Source organism: Octopus bimaculoides, chromosome 1 (assembly GCF_046866305.1).
Source record: "Octopus bimaculoides isolate indiv1 chromosome 1, ASM4686630v1, whole genome shotgun sequence".
NCBI classification, from domain to species: domain Eukaryota; kingdom Metazoa; phylum Mollusca; class Cephalopoda; order Octopoda; family Octopodidae; genus Octopus; species Octopus bimaculoides.
In genome coordinates, this window is record NC_142928.1 from 161,099,706 (window position 1) to 161,122,862 (window position 23,157).

General features: G+C 34.0%; 1 protein-coding gene across 1 annotated transcript in view; it reads right to left on the reverse strand.

Annotated features, from left to right (window-relative positions):
- The window catches only part of LOC106884407 (uncharacterized), a 108,006-nt gene that overhangs the window by 14,713 nt on the left and 70,136 nt on the right, over window positions 1-23,157 (reverse strand). The window contains exons 26-31 of the mRNA XM_089361707.1: window positions 20,492-20,529; window positions 17,320-17,389; window positions 12,866-12,947; window positions 8,580-8,689; window positions 5,393-5,476; window positions 4,836-4,873 (exon numbers count right to left, since the gene is read on the reverse strand). Coding sequence (XP_089217833.1) covers window positions 4,836-4,873; window positions 5,393-5,476; window positions 8,580-8,689; window positions 12,866-12,947; window positions 17,320-17,389; window positions 20,492-20,529 — 422 coding nt within the window. The remainder of the gene's footprint in view (window positions 1-4,835; window positions 4,874-5,392; window positions 5,477-8,579; window positions 8,690-12,865; window positions 12,948-17,319; window positions 17,390-20,491; window positions 20,530-23,157) is intronic.

A 23,157-nucleotide genomic window follows, 5' to 3' on the forward strand; every position in this document is an offset into this window, starting at 1 on the left:
ATAATGCTCAGCCACATACAACGAGGATGACATTCCAAAGGCTGGAACAGTTTGAATGGGAAATGATACCCCACCCTCCAAATTCGCCAGACATTGCCCCTTCTGTTTATCATTTATCTTGTAGTCTTCAAAATCATTTGGACAGAAAAAATATGAATTCTGTAGACGAGATCTGGACAGTACTGGGGGAGTATTTTTCATCACGGACAAGTGAATTTTGAAAGAGGGGCCTTGCAAGTCTACAGATAGATGGAAAAGCATTGTAGAAAAGGAAGGAGAGTATATTTTAGATTAAAAAAGAATTTTGTTTATCTTAATTTTGAAGTATAAAACACTGCATTATTTCTGAGATGACCCAATATAATGAAATGCCTGCATTGGAGTTGAATACAAGACTTTTGAGTTGAATACAAGACTTTTGAGTTGACCATTAGGCTAGTGTTAATGTATTTAATTTGGTGAATAACAAATATCTAGTTAGAAATACTTAGATGATATAATATTAGTACAAATACTGATATTGTTTTGATAATTTCAGCAAATATAGAAGATAACTCTGAGTATGTTCCAGTTTTATTAGATTTCCTTAGTTAAGCATATACTTCACTGTACTAACTGAAATTGTGATGAGAGAATAACAATATTGTACATATATAGTTGTGAAACATTAGCATATTTAATAAAAGTGTATCATTATGCTATGTATGAGAGTCCAACACCTTATACGTTTCAGCTTTTAAGATTTGGGTTCAAATCCTACCATGGCCTATGTGGGTGGTATATTTAACTCATCACCTCACATCTTCAGTGCATTTAATGGAGTCTACTTTGTTACAAGCATTCAAGGGCAGGTTACCTGCTTGAGGATACCTCCTTTTCTCTCTCCTACAAGTCTTGAAGGCCTATAAAAGGTCATAGGGAATGCCTTCTCTGTTGATTAAAAAAAATTAAAATGCCATGAATTTTATGGCATTGGACCTATCATCTGAAATGCTAGTGGACCTATCATCTGAAAGACGTACCATTCTATTAGTGATATTAGTCTGAGTTTGTTAACAAAGATTTGACCATTCAGATCTAAACAGATACCATATTCAACAATACAAAATGATGACACTACATGGTTAATAAGAGTTTCAGTATCTTGGAATATAATCTTCACATCCTCCAGTGTGCAGGGAAGCTAGGGTTTGCAGCAGCAGTACAACAACAACAACAACAGTCAGATAATGTTCCCTATGTTCATGTGACACATATGGAAGGATCAAAGTAAATCAAATACCTTATATGGAAATAGTGCTAGCAACAAGCAACACGAAACATATTCATGTGATAAATATATAGATACATACTACCATCAACCTCACCAACTGTTCCATCATGCTCAAAACTTTAATATGAATCTCGCAAAACTAACTATAATAATTCCTTGCTAAGCATCACTTCACCATCATAACTATACCAAAAACAATCTCCCATTTCACTTCTTGGTACAAGATAGGGAAAATACAACATGTATGATATGAATATTATATCATGTGCTTTAACTTTCCATTAGACACTGGAAGAGTAGTAAAAAGTCTCAAGGCCATTCAAAAACACAGATTTCAGAGTATGAAAATCACTTAAAATTTTAACAATTACCATAAACCTGAGAAGCACTTATCTGAAATCAATGTACATAGCCCATCCCTTATGCATATCCTTAAAAGATACAATAATAATTTGTTCTTTGACATCTACATTCACTTTCCAACTCACAACTCGGATTCAGACTCTTACTCTCAACACTCAAGTACCTTACTACTTACAAATGTTACACTCGATTATAAAAGATGAAAGATAAATGACTGCTTCAATAACACTCACAAAACAAAAGCTTTAAAAACACCATCCTAACAACCATTGATATCAACTAAATATTTGGATTCCATTCTTTACTACCTACTTTTAAACAAAATACTGACTAACAAGCTGTTTTGGAGGTTTCAAATTCTATGTAGACTATATCTAGAATCTCCAAGTTCCTAAATGGTGCTCCATCAGAATCCATTTTTCACCAGATTTTTTAACTTATGTCTATCTCATCTTTCCAAAAAACATACACACAGTAACATCAGCCACACATGCAAATGATATTCAAGTAAAATTCTCTCATCATTCCCCAGGTATAACAGCAAGCACACCTACTCCAACCTACAAACCTGGATCCAAACAAAAACATTAAAAGTAGCACATTCTAAATCCATGAACTTTCTTCTCACCAGAATGTCCAATACATCAACCGATCATGCTCAACATCATAAACAACATAAATACAGAAGACAAACATTCTAGAAATCATGTTATAATACCTTTATAATATTTACAACACAAAAAGAAACATAATAGAGAGCTTGTTAATGAGAGCAAATGTGTTCAAAGCTCTCACAGAAACCACATTTGATCAATACAAAAAAAAAAGAAGAAAATAATCAACAACACTAATATTCAGATTGATATATTAGATCCATCACAGATCATGCTTTGTAATATTCAGTTATGGTCAATTACATTCTAAGTTCAAATCATTCTAGGGTTGACTTTGACTTCCATCATTCTGGAGCTGATGAATGATATCACAATGATATCAAATTACAACCTTAATCTATATTTCAATGAGTGGTCTAGCTAAGAAAAAAAATAGGTAAGATACAGTTGATAATGTAGTTTCTGATCTAGAAAAAGACAGGTTGATTGTGGCTTGACTAACTTTGATCATAAATCTACCTAATCAGAGTTGACCTGGGACTAAATCACAACTGACTGCCTACATGCCACAGGGCTACTTAATTAGAACTGATTTGGGCTTAAACATTGGCATCAACTACAACAGCAGCAGCAATTCTGGTCTATCACATTATATATCAAAACTGAAAGTGCATTTTATTAGTATAATGATGCATGAAATGCATTCCAGAAGTCTTGAAACTTTTTTTTTAGGAGTGGCAGTTATAACTGTCCTAGATTGTTGTAATTTTAGTATATTATTACAATACATCTGATAAACTGACCTCTCAACTTTTGTTATTCCAGATTGTAGGAGACAGATGTAACAGACAGAACACTGCTTGTCATAGCTGATTAGTTTGCAGAATGCATTTAGGAAGTTTAAAAGCTCACTATGCAATAAGCTTTGTGTTAAATTAGGCAAAAAATTAAAGAATGCTATTTTGCTGGCACAGGAGGTTCAAGGATTGTAGATTGGAGATGAGAGGCAATGAGAGGTGTGGGAGGGAGAGAGGTATCAGAACAACAGAGCGGGTTGAGAAAATTTGCAATTTTATGGATGAAGACCATCGTGTATCTATAAAGTCAATAAGCATACAACTTCGAGCTGGTGCAACAAGTGTAGGCAAAATTATGAATGAAGATCTGAACATGTGCAAAATTTGTACAAAGTTGGTTCCTATGGTACTCAGTAACAAGTATCCTGATAACCAACTGCTTGACTGAGAAGGACATCAAAAACTGTCCCTTACCCTCCTTACAGTCCAGACCTTGCTCCCTGTGACTTTTGGTAGTCCCCCAAGTCGAAAGACAAGATGAAGGTGGCTGTGGCAAGGATTGTAGACACCTTCATTTTCGAGGACTTCCTTAGGGGCCTTCATGAAGTGACTGGATTGCCACAAGTGAATTGAAGTCAGAGAATCCTACTTTGAAGGAGATTTATGAGTTTTCTTCTTTGAAAATAATGTCTTTCCTGAAAAAGTCTGCAAACTTCTGGAATGTATCTAGTACGAAAGCCACTACATCTGCTACTAATGAGGGTGGTAATTATCATCACTCTTTCTTATCATAATTTAATGTTCAGTTTTCTATAATTGCAAGGGTCTGATGGAATTTGTTGAGGTAGATTTTTCTTTAGCTAAATGCCTTTCCTGTCACCAACCTTTGCTTGTTTTCAAGTAAGATAATATTTCCCTGTGGCCAAACATGTTTTTCACAGAAGGAAACAAACATCACGTGTATGATGATGACACTCATTTACAACCATCGTGTGATGTCAACAGAAAGGCATGCATAAAAACACACGCACGCACGCACACACACACACACACACACACACACACTCACACACACACTCACACACACACTCACAGACACTCACACACACACACACACTTTCACACACACCAACTCACACACACATGCTACAAGGGGGAAGGGAAGAAGCTATGTTAAATTGGAGGCTTGGCTTTAATGATTGCAGCAGAGTATTCTTTGCCAAGGACATATTAAGTCTACCACCAAGGAACTAAAAACAAAAAGGTGAAACAGATATCATAAGGCTCCTTATTTGCTGCCCTAACAATTCTGCTTCCACTGCCTGGATTGATACTTAATTTTATCAAAGGATGACCACTGCAGAAATTAAACTCAGAGATTAAAATATTTATACAAACTTAAAACCAGTTCAAATATGTTTGAGAGATACTTGAATGTGTAAAGGTTTTTCACTGCAGTTTTTCGTAAACAAAAATTCTCATTCAAAATAAAAAGGAGTTAAAATACCATAATCATCTTGGAGCACTCTCTAAGATTGATGGATGCATTTTGAACTTGTTTGCTTTCTTAAACACCAACACCAGAGGGACAACTCTGAGCTGATTAGCAAGCAAAGCTTCCTTTATCATAAATTAGCATATATAATTTACTGTTTGCATGCCTATACATGAGTAAAATAATTATGTATTTTAAGGTGATCACATACCTTAAAATGGTCCTGTAATGTAGTGCAGACATAGAAACAACAAAAGAAAAAAAAAATAAACTAAGCAAAAAATATTATTTACCCATCGATACATCTAGCTGTAAGATTTTTTTCTGATTGCTGTCACAAAATAAAATAAAAAACTGGTATAAACATATTAACAAGCTGTAGGGTAAAGAAAACAGTAAAATATTGGCTCTTAGCTCCAGGCTTTATGGCACTAAGTGGAAGTCAGTTTTAAACAGACTGTCTCTCATATGTATCCTGTTGACCAGTATATGAGTATGAGATAGAAAACGGTACTGTAACTTCCTTAAGCCTTCATGAATTTTGCTCTGATCTTATTCATTTTTATATTTGATAAATGAGAATGGGTGTTTTAGATTCTTTCTTAGTTTCATGTTCAGCGTGCAGCATTAAAACATGTCACGAGATGCACATTCACAAACTTTCTGCTGAGTTGTCAATCATTCATTCACTCAGCAATTATGTTCTTTATTAAAGATTAACAAATAACATGTTTATCAAAATGAAATTAAAAGTAAAATATCTATTTACATACATTTATTGAAAGTAAAAGCTAATTTGAAATATGAGAAAAAGCAACAAGGTACAACTACTGGAATAGTAAGAAATTACCAAACGGAATTCACATTTTTTGCCAAAATAATTAGGTTGACATATACAGCGATTATTTTGGCAGTTACCACGTCTACTGCAGACCTGTCAAAGATAAAATATATTAGTTAAAAGCAATATATATATATATATATATATATATATATATATATATATATATATATATATATATATATCAAGATAAATAGTTGAATAGATGAAATATTTTTATTGTGTCTGGAGAGAGTCATTCTGTTTTAATGCCTAATCAATTAACACATTCACCAATTTGATATTCACTCATTTACTTATTTATTTTTTCTAAAATTTTCATTGCTTCTTGCAACCTCTTCAATAGTCATTGACTGTCAGTTATCAGAGTCGCATTCTTTTTGTTTGTTTGTGCACATGTGTGTGCATCAGTGTGCATGAGCATGCATATTTGTATGTATGTATGTATGTATGTATGTATGTGTGTATGTATGTATGTATGTAAGTGTGAAGTGTGTGTGTTTATATGGTCATGTGTTTCAGTCTTCTTTTGTGTATGTGTGTGTGTGTGTGTGTCCGTATTACCTATGTACCCATCTTTCTACCTATCTATCTGTTTACTTACATATCCATTTACCTACTTACATGTATATGTGTGTGTGTGTGTGTGTCTACATAACGACCTACTAACAAATCTACTTGTGTATGTATAAACTGTGGGTATTGGGGTATCTCTACCTTCTATGTATATCTCCTATTTAGTACTGGGGTTGCTTCATTTATGAGGACATACATCTGTATTTGTTAGAGTGTTGGGTCCTTCAGGTACTTGGATAAAATGCGGATGTCAAGTTGACTCAGTGTGCCTCCATGTTGGTCTTTGGCATGTTGGTTGAGTATGGAGGACTGTTTTTTGTCATTATATTGTCTCAAATGTTATTTAATCTCTCCTTGGCTTTTCAACGATCTTAATGTTGAGATTGGCCTCCTTCAGAGCTTTCCTAAATCTTCGGGTTAGTTCTCCATAGTCTGTGGCCTCTACAAATATCATTCCTTGATATTTGTTGGCCTTGTACCATGTGTTCACCCTGTTTGCTTTGTCACAAACTCTCTGTATCCTATTCCAGTCTTTACTTCTGTATCTAGGGCAGGTACCACTAGTTTTGTTACATATAATGCTATCTCACTTTTTTCTAGTTTCCCTGTATACCTGAATCCTATCTTTCTGGTCATATCCAGAGAATTGCATGTGGTGCATGAAGTTTTGTACATGTTTCCTTGTTTCATAGGGTTCACATAGGTGGGGACATGTTATTCATTATCCTAAGACTGCTATCAGTATGTTGAATTTCATGTTGTATGACAAAGCCGAGTTCTTGTGAACAACATATTTAGAAGCTATGGGCTTCATGTAATAGGAGTGGAGGAGCTGCACTCTGTTGTTCACAGTCTTTAACTAAAGTTCAGTATCAAGGACAGGGAGTTTATTGTTAGGGTGTCTAGTGAGGTAATCTACAGTTACCTTGATACTTTGATGGATGGAGTTAGCTACGTGCTTGATGCTCTCCATAATGCTCCTCTCGGTTTCTACTCTACAGTTACTAGAGTTTGTCCTAACTAGGATATAAATGTCATCTACATACCTACAGCAAAGCAAATTAGTTGTGGATTGTTCAGCTAAGGATTGTTTAAGCTTTCTGTCCCACCAGCCACACTTCCAGCCACACTGACACCAAAAGCTACACCTTGAACCTGCATGTATAGTTTCCTGTTAAACTTTACTATGTGGTTCTTCAAGGTGGTTCTTATGCTAGCCCCTGTTGCATGTGCAATTATTCTTTTCACCTGATTGTTGTTCTTAGGGCCCTGAGTGGGTATGGTCCAGCTACTCCAGTGCTCTGCGGTGCTTTTCCTTACTGCTGAGGTAATAGTGGGTGGTCTTCCCCTCAGTGATCTGGTGGGGCAGAATCTACTATGGGCATGATTGTCTAGGTAGTTACAGTCATAGTTTAGACTAAGGAGGAGGCTCAGTTCCCTTGTGTTGACTTTGCAGAACTCTGTCTCACTCTCACAAATAATCTCAATACATTTTTTCACAGCAAAATCTATGTCTATAGATGGGTAAAGTGAAACTACATCCATACTACCCACTACACAACCTGTGAGGTTGTTGGAGTGGTTGCAACTACTGATTCTACTGAGGAGATCCTCTGTACTCAGACAGACATCCGGGGACATTTCAATGAGTAGTCGTAACACCTGTGAGAAGAAGTAGGATAGCCTGTAATTGCTGGAGATATTCACTCTGCAAACTAGCCAGGTTGGAGGCTCCATAACAGGGTTTATGTAGGGTTTATGGTCCTTATGTAACCCACATAGCGTATGAACATAAGAATCTTGCAAACCAAATACAAAAACGAAATGAAATATCTTTAAAAATCAAAAACAATTATGGTATATTTTATTTTGATTTTTAATGGTGGGCAAATAAATATGCTGTGGATTTTTGTAATGTATGTATGTGTGTGTGTGTGTGTGTGTTTGTGTGTACTTGTGTGTGCTTGTGTGTGTGCTTTTGTGTATATGTATATCCATCCATCTATCCATCTGTCCGTCCGTCCGTCCGTCTATCTATTGATTTTCAACCATGTGGTCTTGGATTCATTTTAGCTGGCAAGCATCTTCTTCTATAGCCCCAGGTTAACCAAAGTCTTGTGAGTGAATTTGGATGACGGAAACTGAAAGAGGCCCAGTGTATATATATGTGTGTGTGTGTGTGTGTGTGTGTGTGTGTATACCTTTGTCTTGACATCATGTGATAGTTGTAAATGGGTGATATTGCTCATTTCTAGTCTTCCACAAAAAAACAAGTCTAGCCATGGGGTAATATCTTGCTTGGAGACAGGTGAGGGTTAGCAGTATGATTAGTAGCATGAAAAGCTAGTTTAAGCTTTGCAATACCAATCTGCTTGAGACCATCTCTGGTTCTATGTTGCAAAAGTTTTGTTTTTTAAAGTACCTATATCTAAATCAAAACGTTCCCTCATAATTTGATGTAGGAACCATACATTGCAAGCTGCTGGTTAATTAAGAAAATGTTATCTATTTTACTAAAGACTTCCAAATTTTTTATCACTTATAAAGGGATTAAGAAATATAAGCTATGTATTTTATTAGAAATGTACTAATGAAAAGGTTAATAGAAAAAATAACTTACGCCTTTTGGTGAGCTGCAGTTTTGAGACTGAAGATCTCTTTCACAGGCTTTGCCTTTGTAATTAGCATGGCATCTGCACTTGCCACATTGGCAGATTCCTTGTCTTCTACCTAGAATAAATAATCACCACTTTGGAATAATTGCAATCTTTGAGAACGTTGAGGGACAAAACAGCAATCATAAACACAGATTTATTTTGTGAGACCAATTTGTAGTGATAAATTACACTCTATAAAATTGATTCCAATATATTACTGGTACTGTAAGGCAGTGAGCTGGCAGAATCGGTAACTTGGCAGGCAAAATACTTAGCAGCATTTCACCCATCCTTACGTTCTGAGTACAAATTCTGCTGAGGTTGACTTTACCTTTTATTGTTGTGAAGTCGATAAAATAAATACCAGTTGAGCACTAGGGTCAATGTAATCAACTATTCTATTCCCTTAAACTTGCTGGCTCTATGCCAAAATTTGAAATCAATATATTACTGGTACTTATTTTCTTGAATTCAGGATAAGGAAAGTCAAAATTAGATCTAGTAGTGATGAAACCAGGACTTCAATGAAACAATATTGTAAGCTATTTTAGTCTAGTACAGGGGTGGGGGAACCCTTGCCTGCAGGTGCAGTTGCACCCGTGAGCCCATTTTATTGCGCCCACAGACTGGCATACTCATATGTACAAAATATAGTCAATTTTTCAATCATAAAATTTATACAATACTTGTATGCTTCTATGTGATGTAGGTCGTGTTTCCACTATGACTTAAAATGGTTAGACTTGAACAGAAAATCATCCCGTAATTGCCATTTGAATAGAAATTTTCTTTTCACTATAAAACACATATCGCTAGGCTTGTACCATCCCCCTGAGACCCAACTACGCTCTCACTGAAAAATATAGAATACCTCATAAGTAATATAAACGTCCTAAATTCAGTGGTGGCATTAATGAAGATGTTACATGTTAATTTAATGTGTTAAACTTATCTTTATTAATGTATATTGAATTATGCAAGATTTACACAGATATAAGAGTTAGAACTCGTCATCTGCCCATGGACCTTTTTTTGGGGAAATGTTTGCCTGCCACACTAAAAAGTTTCCCCACTCCTGGTCTAGTATATCTGCCAATTCAGCTACCAACAGGGATTATCCATTACAAATTGTTTGAACAGAACCAAACAGTCAATGCGGAACTCTATGTTCAACAGATGGAACGACTCAACACGGCTATTCAAGAGAAAAGACCTAATTGTCAGCATGGAGTTCTTCTGCTGCCACACCTGCCGTACTCTCCTGATTTGGCACCAATGGATTTCCACCTCTTCCGATCTCTTTCAAATGCTATGTGTGGAGTTTCGTTCAATACTGATGCAGAATTGAGAGCTTAGTTGGATCAATTTTTCGAGTGGAAATCAGGTGATTTCTACCAATGAGGTATTGCAAATCTTGTTGAACATTGGGAAGAAGTTGTAAACAACAAGGGTGAATACATTATGGATTAATTAGTTGTCATTTTTTATTAAACCATTTAAAAAATTTAAATTCTAAAAAATGGCAGGAACTTAGTTGCCAACCCAATATATATATATATATATATATATATTGTTTGCAAGATTCTTTATGTGAATCTGTGTGTTGAAGCATATATTGTTGTGTCTGGGTAAAGTCATTCTATTTCAATGCCTTAATAATTAACACACTCACAGGTTCAATTTCCACTCATTCACTTATTTATTTGTTTATCCTAAAATTTTCGTCACTTCTTGCAACCACTTCAATACTTGTTGACTGTGTGTGTGTGTATTTGTGTGTTTACCTCTGTCTCCCTGTGTGTGCGTGTTTGAGTATGTCTATGTGGATGAGTTTGTGTGTGTAAGTGTGTGTGTGTGTTTGTGGAGTGTGTGGGTGTGTATATGGTTATGTTAATTGACCCCAGAACTTTTTTTTTAGCCTAGTACTTATCCTATAAGTTTTTGTGTTTTTTGGCGAACTGCAAAGTTGCAGGGACATAAACACGCCAACACTGGTTTTCAAGTGGTGATGGAGGTGGCAAGGATAAATATAGACACAAAGACACACACATAAATATAGTTTCCGTCTTCCAAATCTATTCACAAGGCTTTGGTCAGCCCAAGGCTATAATAGAAGGCACTTGCTCAAGGTGCCACACAGGGGGACTGAACTTAGAACCATATGGTTGAGAAGCACACAGCCCATACCTCATCACAAGTACTTTACTATATCTCCAGAAAAGACACTTAACTATCGAAAACAAGTCCTGGTCTAATTATAAATATGCACCAGTAACTAGTACTAAGTAGTACTTAGCAGTACTTATAAGTACTACTAAGTAGTACTTAGTAGTACTAAATAGAGATAGTTAAATTTCACTGCAGTATCCTCAATGTTAACTATTGTATGTTCTGGTCTACTTAATCAAGCCATTTGAAAGTTTAGTGCCTTGATCATAAACATGACCAGCATGTTGTGATTAGAATATGAGCTGTTAAGCTCTAGCGATTTATATGCATGCAATATCCATATATGAATATGGTAAAGAGTAAGTCATTAAATATTTCTCATATTTCTTACAGAATCAGGTTTGGCTATGTGGCAAGAAGGTTGCTTCCTAACAACACGGCTGCAGGTTCAGTCCCATTGTGAAGCATACTGGGCAAGTGTTTTCTACTATAGCCTTGGAGTGACGAAAGCCTTGTGAGCAGATTTGGTAGATGGAAATTGGAAGAAGCACTTTGTGTGTGTGCATGTGTGTGTGCGTGCCCGCATGCATGTGTGTGTATGTTTCTGTGTGTGTGTATTTGTGTCTGTGGTTGTCCTTCGCCATGGTTTGACAAGTGATGTTGACAAAAGAGGTTGATAGAATAAGTACCAGGCTTTAAAAAAAATAGGTTTTGGTGTTGATTCATTCAACTAAAATTTCTTCATGGCAATGCCCCAGCATGGCCGTGGTCTAATGACTGAAACAAGTCAAAGATAAAAGAGAAGTAATTTTCTCTTCTTGTTAAGAGATTTGATCACTGTTTTAGATCATAAGAATCCATAATTTCTGATGAAAATATAAAAGAAAACATTTATTAGTAATTCAGCTGCATTCTTTCAAGAAATATGTTAACCTTTGTAGTATAAGCTCATAAAGCTCTGACGAGATTCTGCCCCATATAGTTGAAAATGATGATCATTTCTTAGCATATGACCCTTCCCAAATGCTTAGAATTACTAATCGCCTTGGGATATGAATCAAAACATGTATATAGTTAAGATATAGAAATAATTAATTCTCAAACACTGAATAATGCTAACAGAATAGCAGGAACAGGATAAAATATCCATATTTTTGCAGTAAAATTTGCCAGCAGTCAGCCATGAGACTCGAACTCACATTCCTGTGATTACTGGTCATAGTGCTTTACCATTAAGCTAAACTGTCCACTGACAATTTAATCTGCCATTTATGAGCTTATAAAGCTAGCTTTATAAGACGTTGATGGTAAATTCAAATTATGATGAAAGTAAACAAATTTTCTGCAAAATATGGATATTTTATCCTGTTCTTGCTATTCTGTCAGATTTATTCTACTTTTTAGAATTAATTATTTTTGTATCTTTCAATATATCTCAACTCTTCTCAAAAAATAAAAAAAAGCAAACTTTGTTTGTTTACTTTCATCATAATTTGAAATTACCATCAGCGTCTTATAAAGCTAGATTTATAAGCTCAAAAATTGCATATAAACTTGTCAGAGGGCAGTTTAGCTTAATGTTTAGCACTATGGCCGGTAGCCAAAGGGATGTGAGTTTGAGTCTCATGGCTGGCTGCTGGCAAACTTTTCTTCAAACATATGGATATTTTATTCTGTTAGCATTATTCTGTGTTTGGGAATTAATTATTTCTATATCTTTCAATACATCTCAATGCTTTAATAAAAAAAAGCAAACTTTGTTTACTTTCATCATAATATATGTAGGTATTTGGTATCAGCCATTTCTTTTAGAGATTTATAATTTATTTGTATTGTTTTTATAAAAAAATCTTTCAACCTCATTATATCATACAAATAAATTATTTACACATCCATAATTCTCCATTTTCTTCCTTTCATCATTATTAACTATATATATATATAGATATAAATATTCAATATATATATATATATATATATATATATATATATATATATACATACACACATACACACACACATATATATATATATATACACACACACACACATACATACATATATATATAACACTACATACCTCCACAAATCTTTCCATTTGAAGTAGGACAGCTGAAATCATCACACTCACAATACATGCCACTGTATGCACGATTAGTTCCCTAAAATCAAATGCAAAAATTACAAATTAATAACAGTTAATGATTTTGCAAACTACACATACAATTATTTTCTTCAATGATAATAAATCATATATCCTGACTTAAAGAAAATGACACCGACTAGTAATATAAAATAACAAAGGCATAAAATAACAAAGGAAGTCTCTACTTAGGGATCTCCGAAACTAAGACAAATTTAACTCCAGAAGAAATTTCACTTACTTATAATATAAATTGCTGATTCTGGATTTGTACATATATTTTTCCCAATTAGAATTTTTAAAAATTCAAAGTTAGGAAGAAAATTTGAAGTAGGTTTCTTTTGTTTTTTTCTTTCTATCTCTTTGGATTTAGAGAGTTTATGTAATGCACCTGAGTAATTATACAATAAGCTCATAGTAATAATAATAATAATAATAATGATAATAATATTAATAATGTGGAGAGATAGCAGAATTGTTAGTACAATAGACAAAAGATTAGTAGAATTTCTTCTAGCTTTACAGTCTTTACTCTTTTACTCTTTTACTTGTTTCAGTCATTTGACTGCGGCCATGCTGGAACACCGCCTTTAATCGAGCAAATCGACGCTAGGACTTATTCTTTGTAAGCCTAATACTTATTCTATCAGTCTCTTTTGCCAAACCACTAAGTTATGGGGATGCAAACACACCAGCATCAGTTGTCAAGCAATGCTGGGGTGACAAACACAGACACTAACATATACACACAAATACATATGTATATATATACATATATACGACAGGCTTCTTTCAGTTTCTGTCTACCAAATCCACTCACAACGCTTTGGTCGGCTCGAGGCTGTAGTAGAAGACACTTGCCCAAGGTGCCATGCAGTAGAAATGAACCCGGAACCATGTGGTTTGTAAGCAAGCTACTTACCACACAGCCACTCCTTATTCTATTATGGTAGAGCTGTAAACTGAGATTACTCAACAAAACAGTGAAGAGAGAAATTATAGTTTCAAAAAGTTGCCAAGAAAGTATATGGAGCAAAAAGGTTAAGAACCTCTGCTCTGTGAAGTTACTCAACCTTCTAGAAATAATATCTAAGTCTCTCTAACAAAGAAGTTTGTAGTGGTTCAGGTAATCTTATTGACTTTGTCTGTTAAAAAGGTAGGATGGTGATGGTTGATATGCCTCTGATCATAACTGTATTCAGTCATGACTGACTTGGGGCTAAACACAACATCAAGTGTAGCAGCAGTGACAACAACAAGAGCAACATATATAAAAAGTGTAAGAGATACAAAAATGTAACTGAAAGTAGTAGTCAGTTTGAAAATAAACTAAAGGTCAGAGTATTTGAAAAAAGTATTGTACTTAACCCTTAAGCATTACTCTGTCAAATTTAATATTTATTTATTCACATTGTTTTGAATTAATCATACATTATTTTGTAGCTTTGAGTTTTCGATGATGTGGTTGTCTATTTTTAGAACGACAATGTAGCATAGATGTGAAAAGCCAGATCTTGACAGTTTGAACGTAAAACAGGTAGAATTTTTGGGCTGGATTAAGGAAATTCTCAGTTTAAGTGATAAAATAGGCATTTTAATTAAAATGAATTCTTGCAGAATCTTTAACTTTCTGTATTTAAATATAACAATTATAATTTTCTATTGGTTTGTAATTTTTAATTTTATAAATCATAACTTATTATATAATTTATCATCTGTTCAAGAATGATAGTTAATACTTGAGAAAAAGAATAGTATGTAATGCAACTATATAATTCTTTCTAATTTTGGCACAAGGCCAGCAATTTTGAGTGGAGGGTTTTGCTGATTATATCAGCCCCAGTACTCAACCGGTACTTTATTGACTCTGAAGGACAAAAGGTAAAATTAACCTCAGTGGAATTTGATCTCAAAATGTAAAGAGCCAGAAGAAATGCTGCTTCGCATTTTGTCCAATGACTAATGTTTTTGCCAGCTTGTCATCTCATAATTATACATTACAATGATTGTACTATAATGCTAATTATGATAATTAATTCTCTATTCGTTTAAAATTTTAGATTTTCTAAATTTGTCTGAATTTTTCTAAATTTTCTAAATTATAATGTATATCATTTACAAAAAAACATTCTTTTAATATCTGTTCAAGAATGGTGGTGAATGTTAGAGAACAAGAAGTTGCTGAATGACTGAAACCTGGTTGAAGATATTTCTTTTGATACCAATCCACCTCAGACTACCCCTAATTCTATGATGCAAATCTTCTGTTTTAAAGTGAACTAAATGAAAATTCCATCAAAATTTCATGATAATTTATGTTCAAACAAATTATTTTACTAAATTCTTTGTAATTTTCAAAATTAACTAAAACAAAGCCTGTGCACTTAAACAGAAATATGGCAGCAAAAAGGTTAAGCTGCTTAAAATTCTTTGGAAAAGGAAAAAATATCAACATTTTCCATTTTAATTTTCTCTAAAATGTTGATATTTTGTACAATATTAAAAGAAACAGATATCTGATAAAGCATTTGTTTGGAAACCTATAACAAGAAAGCTCATCACCAAATATCATCAAAAAATTAGAAAAATAAGAAAAGGCTAGAATTTACAAATAAAAGTTCATCTAAAGAATCAAATTAAAATGGTTACTCTTGTTGTTGCTGTTATTGCAGTCTTCATGTGAGAATCTAATTAAAGAGATTTATGATCAAAGCATTCTAATTATAATCATTTCGTTTTTTTCATTATTATTTTTATTCTTTGGCTGTGGTGTCTCTTAGACTGTGATATTAAATATGTCTTTTCCATTTTTTGAGAAAAACTTGGCTACTATTTCTTGCAGGTGTTATTTATTGATAACTCAGAAGTCGTAGTGTGTCACAAGAGACCAAAATATTAGGAAAATAGTAGTCTTTAACTTTTATGTGTTTCCATGAGCCATAGCAGCATACCACAATATGGCCAGCAAACACATTAATTGAAAGATGAATGTTAATCAAAGGGTAGAATGAAAGTAAAGATATTGAACTTTTCTAAGGAAACTTTATAAAACTAGAGATGTTATTATAAAATCAACCTTTTAGCATTCAGATTATTCTGTCAAATGTAATGTTTGTTTATTCACATTGCTTTGAGTTAATCATACATTATCTTGTAACTTTGAGATTTCATTGATGTGATTGTTTACTTTTGGAATGACATTGCAGAGTAGATGTGAGAGGCCTGATCTGGCCAGTTTGAACATAAAACTAATAGAATATTTAGGCCAGATATGGCCAGTTTGAATATGAAAGGGTTAAAGGTTTCTTAATATTAATTCAGTATAAAAATTTCAGTATATATTTAGCATTGCTGTGAAATATTTTCTGGGTTTAAAACTTTGAATCTAAAACTGAATTATTATGATCTTTGATTTTGTTTGATCTTTCTGAGTCAATACAGTCTTGATAATTTGTTTCCTAGTTAAATTGTATGAAATTCCCTAACACATGATGTTTTTTATGTAGTGTCATAGATTTACTGGTAATTGTATGGTTCATGAAAAAGAAAATAATTCTGTATGAATAATTTGCATAATTGCTTTCACTATCTGAATTATGGGTGATAGTCACAAAGCTAATAATTACATCAAAGAAATTGACTTCATGGAAATTATGAAGACTTTATAAATGAGTGGATAAAAATAAAATAGTCGAAGAATGATGGTATGCCTATTGTAACTAAAACCTGAGCCTTGGGAGAGCTTCTGTACAGTTGCTGAACCCACTAGAACTAGCAGGGAAATCTCCTTCATACCACATGATATCCTACTATCTTTAAAAAGGATGGACAGATTGATAAATAATTTCTAGACATACTATATCTGAAAATAAAATGGGAGTCTTAACCGTAATGCCTTTGATCATAAGTCTGCTTGGTCCGGGCTGACCTGGAACTGTTGTTGTTGTTGTTGGCACTCTGTCGCTTATGACGTCAAGGGTTCCAGTTGATCCGATCAACGGAACAGCCTGCTCGTGAAACTAACGTGCAAGTGGCTGAGCATTCCACAGACACATGTACCCTTAATGTAGTTCTCGGGGATATTCAGCGTGACACAGTGTGACAAGGCTGACCCTATGAATTACAGGCACAACAGAAACAGGAAGTAAGAGTGAGAGAAAGTTGTGGTGAAAGAGTACAGCAGGGTTCGTCACCATCCCCTGCCAGAGCCTCGCGGAACTTAGGTGTTTTCACTCAATAAACACTCACGACGCCCAGTCTGGGAATCGAAACCGCGATCCTATGACCGCGAATCCACTGCCCTAACCACTGGGCCATTGCGCCTCCACTGACCTGGAACTAAACAACAACTAAAGTCTCTGTTTGAAATGTAACAACATAAATATACTTACAGGTTTGGTACTACAATGACAGTAGCCTTGGACACAGTTACCTCTATTTGAGCAGACAGGTGATGTACGGCTGAATAATAAAATCATAAACAAAGTTATATAAACCATTTAACATTATGATTTGTTCATCAATAGAATTAATTACTATATGATCAATTTTATTTTAACTGCTTAGATTTGGGAATAAAGGATAATCACTCATGGCCCTTTATTCTTTCAATGCCTCTGAAATGGGCAAGTGAAAAGAAAGATGTTACTCTCAAACAAGAGAGCTGTTATGAATGCTTACAACTGAGTGAATTCTGTAAAATGCTCTCGAAGAACAAATGATGGTATTAAACCAGCCAACAGATAGTGTTTACCACACTGGAACCCAGACTGTTACAAGACATCACATCCTATGCTCAAAGCAATTCCACAAATCCATCATCCTGCATTGTTACTTTATCGTTAAACCTGAAAGAGCATCAAGAAATACAACAAAGCTGTTCGTCTTATACTCTAATGATCATAACCTTGCTTTTCACCATGTCACTGACTAACTCTCTCTCTCTCTCTCTCTCTTTCTCTCTTTCTACTTCTCTCTTTCTCTCTCATCCCTCATCTATCTATCTGTCTGTCTGTCTGTCTGTCTGTCTGTCTGTATGTATGTATGTATGTATGTATATACACGTATGTATGTACATGTATGTGGTATGTACAGTCGTGTATGCTTGTCAAGAGCAGGGCTCATTAGCCACCAACAGAGCCGCAAATGCAAAATATAAGTTAGTCCTAGCGCGCACAATGTTTCTGAAAGTCGGCAATGGTCTTCCTCGGTCACGAGTGGACGGCCATCATCATGTATGTATGTATAGTTCACAGATGAGATCCAAAGACACTGTATAGAAGAGACCTAATAGTGCTCAAAAGATTCAGACTTAAACTTGAATGTCTTTACAGGGAATCATCCCACACAGTAAAGAATGACTATAAGAGAGGGATTGAGTTTAGCAGTTATAGAGGCAATTATACAAATAAACAGATAAGACACATTAAATATATTAAACATAATAAATACATCAAATGCAAAATATGTATACTTCTTTTATTCTTTTACTTGTTTCAGTAATTTCTTTCAGTGGCCATGCTGGAAATTTGTTGGATGCACATTCATCGATGTGCTGGCTGAGAGATATTTTCCTGTATTCTGGAATTCATTTGAGATTTGTGCACCGATGGTGGTGCACGAATCTCAAATTAGAATTCCGGAATACAGGAAAATACCTGTCAACCAGCACATCGATGAATGGGCATCCAACAAATTTCCCAAATTCACAACATTTCCATTATACAAATGCAAAGACAATGCTAGCCAAGATAAACGCATTAGCAAGGAAATGCATTTCATAAGAAAATATCAACCGAGTCTAAATTCTTTAAACTCGCACACATATGTATGTATATGTATGTATATATGTATGTGTGTATATATGTGTATGTGTTTATGTATGTATATGTGTATATATATGCATGTGTGTGTATGTGTGTGTGCATATATATGTGTGTATGTGTATGTATGTTTATGTGTGTATATATATATATATATATATATATATATATATATATATGCACGAGAGTGTGTATGTATCTGTATGTGTATATATATGTATATGTACATATGGGTGAGTATATATATATGTATGTGTATGTGTATATATATATATGGATATATGGATATGCAAGTTATTCATAAGAAGTAAAGATAAGGGGTTGAAGAACCCGATTTCTATTAAAACCCCAGGGGGAACAACTTCCCCATGACGACTATTATTATTACTGCTGCTAGTTACTCGACAGCTACAGTCACTCTTATAGAAAACAAGTCTTGACCACACTACTTAATTTACCATCACAGATAGTAGTCATTTGCAGTCACATACAGTAATCGAAATTACTTGCAGAAAAAAGGACAGTAAACTATGAATGTTTATTTTAATTTTAATTTTAATTTTATTTTATTAATAGCTCTTTTCTCTCTACATATTCCATTTTAGTACATATTTTTGATAAGGTTTTTTCAAAAACTGAAACATGTAAAACAAAACTAAAATATTCTTCTTTTAATGTATTTATATAAAGAAAATTAAAATGTACCTGATTTCAAGAAGGTAGCATTTTCATTCTTCTTTTTCATAAATACATACATACATACATATGTCTTGCCCGCTCACGTTTTTGGTATGCTGCTATATTTCATGTTGAGAACAATTTAGGTTTTAATAGACACAAGATGTGATCTATTTCTAGCGCATCAATTGTCCACGTTAGTGGTCGACGTTATTTTTTAAAATGTACCTTAATCCCCTGAGATTGCAGATAATATTTCTGAATCTCTTTGATTCTTTAGATGTGCTGGCCTACTGATAATTAATCGATATTAATTGATATATGACTAATTACCAGATTTTACAATAATATTTTAATACATATATATATATATATATATATATATATATATATATATATATATATATATATATATACATACACACACACACATATACATACACACACACACATATACATACACACACACACATATACATACACACACACACACACATATATATATATAAAATACATTTGAATTGAAATAGTTTCCCCAAATTAAACATATCAAATATGATAAATGTGAATGTCGGTGTGTCAGTGTGTCACACTTTTTCAACTTTAATCCTAGAACCATTTTGGAATCAGGCTGACTCCATGAGTAAATTAAAATCATTCCAAGCCGAATCTGGTCCTACAATCCTGAAATTTGGGATTCCTATGTTTTCATTACTGCAATTCTTTTCGGTAATTTTCTTTACATGATTGTTAGCAACGAATGTGATCATCATTGGGATATGACTCTGGAGAAAGCAATTGCAACAAATTCTCCAAAACAAGTCAGAGATGTGTTTGCAGATCTTCCCATTCGGGGTTAGTTGCTTACAAGCTATGTAAGAGCTTAAAAGCTGCCTGATAGGTAGATAGATAGATAGATATACATATGCATGATATATATATTTAAACAAAAACACACACATACAGATATATATACACAGACATATATAACTAAAAACAACAAAATGAATGTTCTTATTTAGTCATACTCTATGATAGAAAATTTACAATGAGATTTTCTTACCTCTGTTTACAACCTGAATTCTCACTACTTCTAGATTCCTAAAAGGTAAAGGTTTTGATTTAATATAAGAGGTATTGCTTTTATAAAGAAAACATTACGAGGCTTATTTCAAATGTTTTCAGTGGAAACAGGAAAAAAATAAATAAATAAAATAAAAAATACAAAGGCAAAGAAAATAATTCATTCTGCATAAATCTAAGTTCATTCTAATGAATCACTGAGTGAGCCACTACATCAGTGGTTTTCAACCATTTTTTTGTCTAAGGACCCCTTTGATTCCAATTTTTACTTTACTAGACTTCCATAGCTAATCAATGTATATAAAAAGCATCCTACTATATTTTAATAATGAAATATTATTAAGAATTATATAAAAAATAAAGATATTTTGTATATAAGATATTTTCTATAAAATCAATTTATTGCAGTCAAAGGCGACACATGAAATCTTTCGAGCGGGATCGTTGCCAGTGCCCCTGGACTGGCTCATGTGCGGGCGACACATGATATCTTTCGTGCGAGATCGTTGCCAGTGCCCATGGACTGGCTCTTGTGCGAGTGACACATGAGGTTTTTCGAGCGAGATCGTTGCCAGTGCCCCTGGACTGGCTCTTGTGCGGGTGGCACATAAAAGACACCATTTCGAGCGTGGCCGTTTTCGTGCGGGTGACACGTAAAAGCACCCACTACACTCTCTGAGTGGTTGGCGTTAGGAAGGGCATCCAACTGTAGAAACTCTGCCAAATTAGATTGGAGCCTGGTGTTGCCATCCGGTTTCACCAGTCCTCAGTCAAATCGTCCAACCCATGCTAGCATGGAAGGCGGACATTAAACAATGATGATGATGATGATGAAATTTTGACAACAAAATCTTATATGGACCCCTAAGGGTATATGAACCTTGGTTGAGAATGACTTCTCTACGTGGTTGAGGAACCTGCTAAAAATAGTATCTAAATCTTCATGAAATTACCTCGATTATTTTTTTTAAATAGGTCACACATTAGATAGTAAAATGCAAGATAGCAACACAAGATGTGATGGCCATGACTAGACTGCTTTGATCAAAGAGCTGCTGGAACAAAGTTGACCTTGGCTAAGTAACAAAAACAGCCTAAATTCATATTACCATTTTATTAAAAATATTAATATTGCTCTGTCACTAAATACATTCGACATTGTATTTTCTATGAAAACATGGCAGTATATAGCAAAGGACTTTGATACTGAATACTATATATTTTCTACATTATTTACATTATTTACATTGGACAGATATGTGTCCTCATCTTCTTTGTTGTTACCACAACATTTTGGCTGATTTACTCTCCAGCCTACATCAGGTAAAATTTTGAACCCAACCCTAGGTTCTCATTCCTAAGGTATTTTTTGCTGATGTTACTGTTATTATTATTTATTCAAGGCACTACCTGAAATTGAACTTAGAATCTTGGAGTTAGTAGCCCACACTCTTAACCATTACACTATATACCCGTGGACATCCTGATGAAGGCTGGAGAGTAAATCAGCCGAAACGTTGTGGTAACAACAAAAAAAATGAGGACACATATCCGTCTAATATAAATAATGTGAATAATGTACAGAATTCCTCATCTCTAAAATATAGAACTATATATTTTCTGTTTTAATAGGTTGAAATCAAAGTAGATAAAGCTATGAATAAATAGCAAATATTGGGTAAAAAAAACCCTTCAGGTAGGAAAAGTTGAAGGCTGCTTGTGGGATTTAAACTCATATCTGTAAACATGACAATCTTTGACTTTTGCAACCCAAAGAGATTTAAAACCCAGTATTTACCCACTACATTTTAATTGCATTATCAACAGTTCAACTATTAAAAATGAATTATTTCATGTTCTCTCAAAGTTTCTAAATTCTTGACATAAACACTCTATATTTTAATAATTCTTTCTAAATTTTGGCACAAGCCCAGAAATTTTGAGGGGACGGAGAAGTCAGTAACCTCAACCCCAATACTCAACTGGTACTTATTTTATTAACCCCTGAAAGGATAAAAGGCAAAGTCTAACTTAACAGCATTTGAACTCAGTATGTCAAGCCAAAAGAAATGCCTCTAAGTATTTTTTCCAACATGCTAACAATTCCATTAGTTTGCTACCTTATGCTATATAGTTTAATGATAATTTCAAATTTTTGGCACGTGGCCAGCAATTTCGTATAGGAGGCAAGTTAATTACACTGACTTCAGTGCTCAAATGAAACTTATTTTATCAACTCTGAAAGGATAGAAGGCAAAGTTGACCTTGGTGCCATTAAGCATTTTCCAGGTATGATAACAACTATATATTTTAATGATAAAGAGGCTAATGAAGAACAATTCCATTAATACATGTGTTCATTATTGGAAAAAACATGGCTCTCTCAAATTACAAGCACCTTATAAGCATTGCAATTCTGCTTCCATACATACATCCTACAAGTAGTGTATCTTCAAATCTACTTGTTCTGTATATTAATCATTTAAACATTGTATCCTCCAGACATATATTTAGATGTTCTTCATAGAAATTAATGAAGGTGACACAGTCATCATGGTAGAATATATCCGTGTGGGCTTTATAGATTTCCAGCATGGCATCTTGCAATTATTTTCAATATAAGTAATCAAAAATTTTTCTTCATTT